At 53.9% G+C, this 10368-nt stretch overlaps 2 protein-coding genes across 2 annotated transcripts; one reads left to right on the forward strand and one right to left on the reverse strand.

Moving 5' to 3' along the window:
• The first annotated feature begins 1965 nt into the window (after positions 1-1965).
• Positions 1966-6700, forward strand: LOC112880734 (proline--tRNA ligase, chloroplastic/mitochondrial). Its single transcript, XM_025945485.1, has 11 exons — positions 1966-2301; positions 2875-2931; positions 3649-3759; positions 3931-4017; positions 4093-4206; positions 4330-4536; positions 4758-4895; positions 5058-5219; positions 5642-5841; positions 6094-6177; positions 6314-6700. Exons 1-11 carry the CDS (start codon positions 1990-1992, stop codon positions 6453-6455), a joined length of 1614 nt encoding a protein of 537 aa, XP_025801270.1. The 5' UTR covers positions 1966-1989; the 3' UTR covers positions 6456-6700.
• Positions 6701-6785: 85 nt separating this feature from the next.
• Positions 6786-10368, reverse strand: LOC112880733 (protein QUIRKY-like). The gene has a single exon (XM_025945484.1). The coding sequence runs from the start codon at positions 10153-10155 to the stop codon at positions 7003-7005; it is 3153 nt and encodes a 1050-aa protein (XP_025801269.1). The 5' UTR covers positions 10156-10368; the 3' UTR covers positions 6786-7002.

Consider the following 10368-nt stretch of genomic DNA (forward strand, 5'->3'; position numbering starts at 1 on the left):
CTAGCACCGACATGGCCGCTCGCCGTCAAACCAACCAGTGAAGGCTCTAGTGCACTGCAACAAAGACGGCATCCTCAGGAAGAACGTGACGCTAAACCGCGTCAATACCGCCCGCCCGAGATGGGCAAGGTTTTCACCCAGAGAAATCCACCATTGAAGCGAGGAGAATGCCTTGACAACGTCCTCAACAGAAATACGACGCCCAAGGCATCGCCGTTGTCGGCTCAGCTTACCGCCGAGCAGGATTTCTCCCAGCACCCACCTGCCCGCAGCCGCCACAAGCTCATCTCACTGCCAACCATGGCCACCACCACCACCAACCTCGCCTCTCGGACCGTCTGTCACCGCCGCCACACAGGCATCGCCGAGCGACCCGCACACTGCTGCCACGCAACCACCTCCACGCCCCGCACGCGGACTCCGCTCCCTGCAAGCTCCACACCCGCTTACCGCGACCGCCGTCGAGAGCGCATGGCTAGCCCAGCCGCGCTGGCGCAAAGCCGGCAGGCCGCCTCCTCGGTCAACACTACCGCGCCAGCGCCCGCTGACACCGCACGGCCTCTCGCGCTGCCAAGCCGCCTCCACTCTCTGCGCTGTCACACCACCTCCACATGCAGCCACCACTCGCTGCACCGCCGCTACGCTTGGGAGCAGCCACCGCTGGCAGATCCGTCTGCGGGGACACCGGATCCACACTCGCTGGTGCTGGATCCAGCCTTCCTCGTCGGCGCCGCCACGAGCCTCACCCCTCCGGCGACCAAAGCGGCCGCGCCGGCCTGAACACAAAGGGGACAGGGCTGCCCCGTTGCCGCCATCCTTGCGGGCCGCACGAACTTCTGGCAACCGGCTCGGGTGGCGGCGCGGCGAAGGGAAGGGAGGAGGGAGGGGGTGGCTGCGGCGCCGGGATGCCCGCCCGTGTCGCCCACACTGGAGCAACGCGGGGGTGGCGGACTTCTGATCTCATTCTTGGAATAGGACTAATGCATTGGCAAATTACAACATGTGGAGGAGAAATCGGTAGTCGTTAGCTTATCAATAGGAAAATAACCGAGGGTGTGTTCGTTTCCCAGCCTCTAAATTTTAGACCTATCACATCAAAAAGAATCTTATCATTTAGAAGTATTAAATAAAGTCTAATTATAAAACTTTTTACACAGATGGGTGCTAATTCGCGAGACAAATTTAATGAGCCTAATTAATCCATAATTTGCCACAGTGATGCTACAGTAATCATCCGCTAATCATGAATTAATATACCTCATTAGATTCGTCTCGCGAATTAGCTCTGGGGTTCTGCAATTAGTTTTGTAATTAGACTTTATTTAATACTTCTAAATGATAAGATTCTCTTTGATGTGACCCCTCTAAACTTTAGGTACCCGGAAACGAACGCACCCTGAATCCGGATAGCGAAGCAGGATGCAACGATGCGGTTGTGCTGTTCTTGGTGAGTTGGAAGGTCTCAATGCGTGGAAGCAAACAGTGAGTTGTCAGACATAATTCTTGCGTCGACCTATTCCCAATTTATTTCAGGAAAGAAAAAAAAATACGACGCTGTTCCCATCTCACTCTCCACACCTGAACCCCTAATAATCCTGGAGCAGTTACGGCGTCGCCCAAAGGCGGAACCTGACCCCGAGAGAAGAGCGATGAGTCCCCAGGAATGCAAAGAAGCCATGAGAGACTTACAGCTGCAGCGCCAATGAAGATTAGCAAGGCAAGGGTAGCGATCCAAACCCAAGTCGCCTTTCTCCGCTTCCCGTTGTCCCTCCTCCCTCTGCCCCTCTCCTCTCGCCGAGCCTTCGTCCTCCTCCGGCGACTACGAAGCGGCGGCGGAACGGTGGCGGCCGTTTGTTAACCTGGGCTGTTTCCCGGTAATTTGAGTGACGGCCCAACAAAAGGCCCATTTTAGCCCAACCCATTAAGACTAATTGGCTAAAGCACTAGCGTTTGCCCAGGGCAGAACCCCAATCCAGGCAAATCCCCACAATGGCGTCGCTGCTGCGCCTCCCCTCGCTGCTCTCGCCGTCCAAGCCCCTGCTCCGGCGCCGTCTGCCGGCGGCGAGGCTCACGGCCCCCGCCGCGTCCAGGGGACAAGCTTCGGCGGCTGCGGGAGCTGCGGCGCCGGAGGCCGCGGAGACCCGCGGCGGGGACAGGGAAGGGCAGGTGACGCCGCGGTCGGTGGACTTCAACGCCTGGTACACGGACGTGATCGCTGCCGCCGAGCTCGCGGACTACGGGCCCGTCAGGGGCACCATGGTCATCCGCCCCTACGGGTACGCCATCTGGGAGGCCATCCAGGTCAGTGCTCTTGTGCCCCTCCTTCCCCAAGCGCCGTCCTGCGTGCTTACTCTTGTGTTTGCACGCGTTTATGCCTCTGGTCGCGTGCTTGATGCTAACATTGCTGATGGTTAAATAAAAGAAGAAAGAATGACTACGGGTGCTGCTCCTGTGTCGTAAAGACCGAATCACTGCGTAGCTCTACTCACTGCTGTTGATCTATATTTGTGCAGTTTGAAATTTGAAGCGTGGTTGTAGTTATAGAGTGTATGTACTGGTGGCAACTTAAAGTACCCATTCATCAAAATGGCCCACTTTTAGCATCTTATTGTTACCTACTATTTTTTGTTGAATGGTTTTTTGGAATTCGGTGGGAAGAACGTGGGCATTTTGTGCTGTTGGTGTGAAGCTTATACATTTCTGTACAGTGGGTTCTTGCAATCATGCAGTGCAGTAATGGAAGCTAAGCTACACATAACTTCACAAGTTTTGACATACTAGTTAGCTTGAAATTTTAAATCTCCTCTTATTCTAGGATGCTTTTCAGTGTTACTTCTTCAGTGCGTGAATGTTTTTGTTGTTTGTTTATTACAGGATTATCTGAATGTGAAATTCAAGGAAACAGGGCACAGCAACATGTACTTCCCTCAGGTTCGCACACCACGGCCCATCTGTTTCTGATATTCTTCTTCTGGGCAGGACTGAGTGCTAAAGAAAATGTTTTTATTGATCAAATAGTAAAATTGCTTCTGCCGCTCTTTTTGCAATGTTAGATTATTTTTAGGATATACCACCTGTTAATGCAACAAATTCCATCTTGCATTGCTACTAGGTTCTGGAAAGGCTTGTACCTAACTGCCCAAATGAAGTTTGATAAAGTGTAGTTCTGCCTTTGAGGGGTGACATATGCTTTACTCTTGAAGTGTTCAATGCTAATGTTAGCTGCTGTTAACATGCTTTTGGATGCAAAAATATATTTAATCTGAAAAGGAACAAAGTTGCTAATCAAAGCTGACTTTTGACATTGTCATGATGAAATTTTGTTCTGTTGACTCTTGGCTGGAATTCAGTATAGTAATGGAAGCATGCTCCATATAATATAGCATATGCCTATGCAAATGAACTCTAGGAAAGTCAGATATATTGTCTTGTATAGAGTTGCATGGGTCCAAATTTGATGCTCTAGATCTATCTGTGGTCATTGTCTTCCTTTTAAGTTTTAACTAGGTCTCTTCATCATACATTTTCCTTGTTTCATGTTACAATTTTTTTCATGAAGTGATAACCTCATTCTTTATCTGCATTAGGCTCCATAGTTTCCACTTCCTTATTTATGGTTTCTTATGTTTGGCCCTTGTATTGTATCAGTTCATTCCGTACTCATTCATAGAGAAGGAAGCTAGTCATGTCGAAGGGTTTAGTCCGGAGCTTGCACTGGTCACCATTGGAGGAGGAAAAGAACTAGAGGAAAAGCTTGTGGTAATACTTTTATCTAGTCTCATACTCTTATGGGTAAATTAGTATAGATTACAGTTTTTGTTGGAACAAGGAACTATGAATATTGATATTTAATGGCTTGATGGTATGCCTACTTGACTAGATTGCCTCTGTAGCTGAACTTTTGAACTTCTGTTCTTGAGGGCTTTGTAGGTAAGACCAACAAGTGAGACCATTGTAAACCACATGTTCACCAAATGGATTCAGAGCTACCGTGATCTTCCTCTCATGATTAACCAGGTAACTTTGTTGGCAAACTTAGATTAGTAGAGGCCAACTATCATTCATGTTACTAAATAGTTCTTATTGACCTAGTGGGCTAATGTGACAAGATGGGAAATGAGGACAAAACCATTTATCCGAACTCTTGAATTTTTGTGGCAAGAAGGTCATACTGCACATGCTACCCTTGAGGAGGCAGAGAAGGAGGTCTGTCTTCTCATTTTCCAAGTTGCTGCTGCTTATGTCATTGAATTTTCAAAACCGCATGCAATGGCACAGGGAAAGGTTCTGATGTACTACCTCATCTGTTCCAATTTTATTTCTCTGCAGGCGATGCAGATGATTGATGTATATACCAAGTTTGCCTATGAGCAAGCTGCAATACCAGTCATACCAGGTAGGAAATCAAGGGTAGAGACATTTGCTGGCGCTAATCAGACCTACACTATAGAGGCTATGATGGGTGACAAGAAGGCCTTACAAGCTGGGACTAGTCACAACCTCGGCCAGAACTTTTCGCGAGCTTTTGGAACACAGGTTGCCTTTTACTAACCATCTTCATGTTCTGCATACATCATGTGCTAATTCCATTTTACACATAGATTTGTATGTTATGGCTGCTATAGTCAACTTCAAGTTTCCAATTTCAGAAGGAATCATCACAAGGATTGGATTTGGTTCCTTTCAATTGTTTCTTGTTTTCCAGATATTGCTTTAGCACTTGATGACAGTTTGATTTTTTTTTCTGTTGTCTGCAGTTTATGGATGAAAATGGTCAAATTGAACACGTCTGGCAGACCTCTTGGGCTATTAGTACGCGGTTCGTTGGTGGGATTATCATGACTCATGGTGATGATGCTGGGCTAATGCTTCCTCCAAAGATTGCACCCATTCAGGTCTCTCTCTTTTCTGTCCTGTTGATCATTTACTTACTTCTATGTGCAGAAAACCCTTCTATCTGATTAACCTAGTCTTCCTTTCTCTGTTTCTTGTGCTACTATTAATCTTTTAAAAAAGGTTTAAACAATGCAATCTAAGAATGTTCCTGTTTGATTCAGGTCATAATAGTACCGATATGGAAAAAGGGTGATGAGAAGGCTGCTGTTCTGGAAGCTGTAGATTCAGTCCAAAAAATACTCAAAGAAGCAGGAATTAGAGTCAAAGTGGATGACTCAGAACTGCGGACACCAGGATGGAAGTTCAACCATTATGAGATGAAAGTAATTGCTTCTGCTTTTATAGTGGAAACCTGATTCTTTATGCTGATTCTGATTATGATATATTGATATCTGTATGCTTCCATCATGAAATTCATATCTATATTAATTTGACGATTTATCAGCCTGTGTTGGATGGCTATGGCTGATGTACATCAAAACCTGCTTGAGACCATTACTTTATTTTGCTAGCACATTTGTTTCATTCATTTACGAAAAATGATGTATTTTCCTATGCCAATTATATTGGATTAAACACAATCTAATGAAATTAAGATGCAACAGTTAACTTTCTGCATGTAGTGCTGTTTTGTTTATGGAATTTGGGATTTGTTATAACTAAATCAATCTGGAAGGAATTTATTTCTCTACTCATTCATTTATGTGAACTTGTTTCTCACATTTCCTTGTATTTCTTTTCATAGGGGATTCCTGTAAGAATAGAGATTGGTCCTCGTGATGTCACAAATAAGAGTGTTGTGGTTTCTAGGCGTGATGTCCCTGGAAAGCAAGGAAAGGAGTTTGGAGTGTCCATGGACCCTTCAATATTGGTGAACCATATAAAGGGTCGTCTAGAGGATATACAAGCATCCCTTTTGCAGAAAGCCATCACATTCCGTGATAGGTATTTGTTTCCAATATAAGTATATCATATCTTAAACACATTCTTTTTAATCTCCATTGCTTGTTGATTGCCATCTGCAAATCAACTTTATCCATGGGCACAAGTGTTTTAGTGCCACCATAATTGTTGGTTACATAAAAATTACAGTATCTTGCTAGTTTACATGTTAGAGAAGGTTCCTTTGTATCACTGCCTTTGCACTCACCCATTTCAAACAGTACTCCAATCTGAGCCAACGGTTAACTCTTGCAGTAACATAGTTGATGTAAGCTCATATGGACAGCTGAAGGAAGCCATTGCTGAAGGGAAGTGGGCTAGAGGCCCTTGGTCAGCTAGGTAGGTTAACTTTGGTAAACCATGTCTATCACCATTTTTTTTCCCTCGAATGTTGTCTGCATTTTCATGTTGTATAACATGCATTAGTCATTATCTGTTGAATGTTGGCAATATGATTGGTCTGGGTAAACTTCAGCGATGCTGACGAACTGAAGGTGAAAGAAGAGACCAGCGCCACCATCAGGTGCTACCCGTTCGAGCAGCCGGAGGGCTCCAAGAAATGCTTCATGACTGGCAACCCCGCAGAGGAAGTTGCGATTTTTGCGAAGTCATACTAGGTCATCTGTGTCTATCTACTCCCAGACATCAAAACTGCCTTTTCTTCTCTCTTTTAGGAGTGGTACCCTGTCTGCCTGTGTTTCTATAAGATCTGCATTAGCCACGGTTCATGTCCTAGCAGTGATGTACTGCTGGCATTTTTCTTGTAAATTCGATAAACAATAGGTCCAATTATGTGCAACTATTGCAAATTGCAATCCAATCAAAGCAATGAAGTTTGTTGCAAGCTTTGCACTTAAGCTCATTTGTTTCCAACAAATTTCACTGTATTCTGAATCATGCATCAATTGCATTGAATCGAGTTCAACCTTCCTACTGCAAACAAAGCGTTAAAAACCCAAGAAGTATAAATTGAAAGAAATTGCTTTATTCTGTTCAAGCATGGATGGAAATCAGAAGAGAAACATTAACATGTTGCTGCTAAAGTACAACTGGTACTGCTTATTACGCCATTACTTCCTATGTGATCTCTCGTCTCTCCAGAAATCGGCGCTTGCCTTACTGTCACTGGCCACCTGATGCCACGTTTCTACTGCTTGCTTGCTCCTACATGATTCGCTCAGACATGGAAGGCAGCCGCCGGAAGAAGTTGATCACCGGCGCCGGCATCCGGTCCCGGAACATCGGGTGCCGGAGGTAGTAGAACCCGGCGACCACGGCCACCATCTTGATCGGCACCATGTACAGCACCATGGCCACGAGGACGCACAGCGCGACGAACATCCCCGTGGCGCGCGGGTCGCGCCACGACACGAGCGCCTGCAGCCTCTCCGCCTGCGTCGCGACGTCGCCGACCATCTGCTGCAGCCGCGCGCCCACCATCCTGGCGCGGTCGTACCGCGCCCGCACCACCTCCGGCGGCCTCGCGCTCGGGATCGTGTCGAACTCCTCGTCCAGCTCCTCCCTGTCGGGCGCCTCCGCCATGGACGCGCGCACGCACGGGTGCGCCGCCGGCGCGCGCGGCCTGCGCCTGTACTTCCACACTCCCACGGCGGCGACGTGGAGCGTGACCGTCGGCACGACGAGGTCCGGGTGCCACGCGAGGAGGACCAGCACGGCGTGCGCCATCGCGGTCGCCGTCGGGTTGCGCCACGACCGGGTGTCCTCCACCCAGCGCGCCGCGTCGGCGACCCAGGAGAGCGCGGCGGCGGCGCGGTTCCAGTTGGCGCGCAGCTTGCGCATGCTGAACCCGCGCGGCTCCGCGGCGTCCAGCATCCACGTCGCCACCTCGCGCCGCAGCGGCGGCTCCGACCGCGCCAGGTGCGCCGCCGAGATGCGCGCCGCGGCCAGCCGCAGCGCCTCGCGATGCACCGCCGGGACGGGCCGCAGGTGGTGCATCGCCGGCAGCGCCGGGCGGCCGTACGTGTGCAGCACGTCGAGCGTCGACGCGGACGTCGCGAAGCGGATGGCCAGCTCGACATCGCCCATCCGCTTCGCGCCGGTGGGCAGCATCATGATGAGCGGGTACAGGCCACGGTACACGCGGCCGAGCTCCAGCGTGGACAGCCGTACCCTCACCTTCCCCATCGGCCGCGAGCACGCCGCGGCGGCGGCGTCCTTCCCGCCGCCGTCTGACGGCTGCGCCGGCGGCGGGTCGTCGAACACGCCGACAGTGAGCACGGTGCAGGGGTCGTACACCGGCCACGTGTACTGCTCGTTCCAGGCCGGGTCGAAGCTGTCGGCGATGGTGCGCGTGCGCGCCCACTTGGGGCCGTACTTGGCCACGGCGTACGCGTCCGTGCAGCCCTTGCCGTCGGCGGTGCGCATCGGCAGGAGGCCCTTGCAGCCGATGATGCCTAGCTCCACGACGCCAAGGGGTGGGTGCCAGAGCTGCCGCGCCGACGGCCGGAAGTCGCTGCACGCGTACGACGGCTCGTCGGCGACGTTGTAGCCGCCGTCGAGGCACACGCGCACGTGCAGCCGCCCTCCGTGCATGTGCATCGCCGCCTTCTTCCCGACTCTCTTCGCGGCCTCGTCGGACGGTAGGAGGTCGAGCCATTTGGACGCCACCTTCCTGTCGTCGACGCGCCGCTCGATGGTGGCGAGTGAGATGCTGGCCGAGCCGACAGGGAAGGCCTCCTTGCCGTGGCGCACCTCGAGGGAGATGACGAGGCAGTCGTCGTCGGTGAACGGCTCGGCGGCGACGAAGAGCAGGTCCTCGTTCCACGCGGGCCCTCCGTTGCGCGCCACCGGCGTGGTGCGCGTCTTGAGCGCCTGGAAGCCCAGCGTGGCGCGCACCGCGATGCCGGCGTCGCGGGGAGGCGGCGCCGTGAGCGTGTCCTGCGCCTCGATGACGGTGAGGCGCAGGAGCCAGAGCTTCGGCGAGACGTAAACCTTGGCGCGCGATGTGGCAGCGACCGCGGCCGAGGTCGCCGCCGGGGAATCCGCCTTCCACGCGTCGGCGAAGGCCTCGTCGGCCTGCGTGCCCGCCCACGTGGCGACCATGAGGTCGGCGCCGCCGAGGCGGCGCCCGCCCTCGAGCCTGTACCACTGCGTCGCCAGAGGCCCGTCCGGCGGGTCCCGCGCGTGCACGTCGGCGGTGTCGAAGCAGAGGCCGCCAAGGAAGTGGCGATCATCGGCGACGGATACGTCGGCGTCGGGCGGGAGGTCCCAGACGGAGACCTCGAGCGTGGGTCCCGGCGAATCGGTGTCCGGGTCGCGCACGAACGCGAAGGTCTGGTCCCACTCGAAGAAGGCGCCGCGGCGTGCCTCCCGCGTGGACGCGTGGATGCCGCCGGCGGCCACGCGAACGTGCGGGTGCGCGCCGGCGGGCAGCCCCCGCGCGCGCACCACCCGGACGAACAGGTACGGCATCTTGTCCACCAGATCGTGCTTGCTCCGCTCCATCGGCTCCTCCGGTGGAGGCGGCGGCTGCGGCCTTCGCACAGGCATGGATACCTGCCGCGGCATCGGTGTTGGCGTCGGCTGCGGTGGCTGGCTCAACACCGGCTCCTCTTCCGGTGGCTTCTCCTCCGGCGGTGCCACCGCCTCTGCCGTCATTACGGGTGCATCTTCCGGTGCCGGGGTCGCCGCTGCGGGGTCAGCCTCAGGTGGCTTCTCCGCGGTGGATCCGTCGCCGCCTGCTGCCTCTGCCGCCGGCTCCGGCTGTTGCGCCGGAGCTGCGTCCGCCGGCGGCTCCGCCTTCGGCGGCTCATCCGCAGAAGCCTCCTTAGGAGCATCGGCCGGCGGCGGCGGCGCTTCTGCTTCCGCCGCCGCGGCATCAGGAGCGGAGTCACCAGCGGCTGGTGGCTCCGGCTCCGGCTCCGGCGGCGCGAGCGGCACGTCGACGTAGTAGACCTTGAGCCCGATCTCGCCGCGGACCCAGTTGAAGAGGCTCTTCTTCTGGAGCGGGAAGTAGATGAGCGCCTCCTCGCCCTTGCGCACGAACTGGCGCGCGTCGAGGCGGACGCGGCCGAGGAAGTTGTTCCGCCGGCTGGGCCCGACGCGGACGTCGTGCAGCACGGCGACCTCGAGCGGCTCCCCCGCGACGGGGTCGACGCCGACGCCGGCGGCCGGGAAGTCGAACTCGAGCGCCTCGTTCCACGCCGGGTTGAGGTCCCTGGTCACCGTGCGCGTCTTCCGGCGCTGCCCGTCGAAGTCGGCGCGCGCGTAGGGGCTCGACGTGCCGGTCCCGTCCTTGGGCAGCAGGTCCCGCGCCTCCACCACCTCCACGATCAGCTTCCTCGCCGTCGCCGCCATCACGATCGACCGGTACGTCGGCAGTCAGTCGAGCACCTCCCGGCAATCTACTGATCCGGGCGGTTCAACCACGCCGAGGCACCTCCGAGCTTCAGCTGCATGGAGCTATAGCCAGATGATGTGTCAGTGTGTGTGAGACTGTGAGGGGTCTGTGTGGTTTAGGACTTAAAAGCGAAGCATTATAAATAGACAATGTTTACTCGAGAGGGGAAT

The sequence above is a fragment of the Panicum hallii genome, chromosome 2, assembly GCF_002211085.1.
Source record: "Panicum hallii strain FIL2 chromosome 2, PHallii_v3.1, whole genome shotgun sequence".
NCBI lineage: Eukaryota > Viridiplantae > Streptophyta > Magnoliopsida > Poales > Poaceae > Panicum > Panicum hallii.

Excerpts from the sequence above, each read along its gene's own strand:
- LOC112880734 (XM_025945485.1), top strand. The coding sequence starts at position 1,990 with ATGGCGTCGCTGCTGCGCCTCCCCTCGCTGCTCTCGCCGTCCAAGCCC. Across the intron at positions 2,932-3,648 it reads GCAACATGTACTTCCCTCAG|TTCATTCCGTACTCATTCAT; the intron begins GTTCGCACACCA and ends GTATTGTATCAG. Across the intron at positions 4,896-5,057 it reads CAAAGATTGCACCCATTCAG|GTCATAATAGTACCGATATG; the intron begins GTCTCTCTCTTT and ends TGTTTGATTCAG.
- LOC112880733 (XM_025945484.1), bottom strand. The coding sequence starts at position 10,155 with ATGGCGGCGACGGCGAGGAAGCTGATCGTGGAGGTGGTGGAGGCGCGG.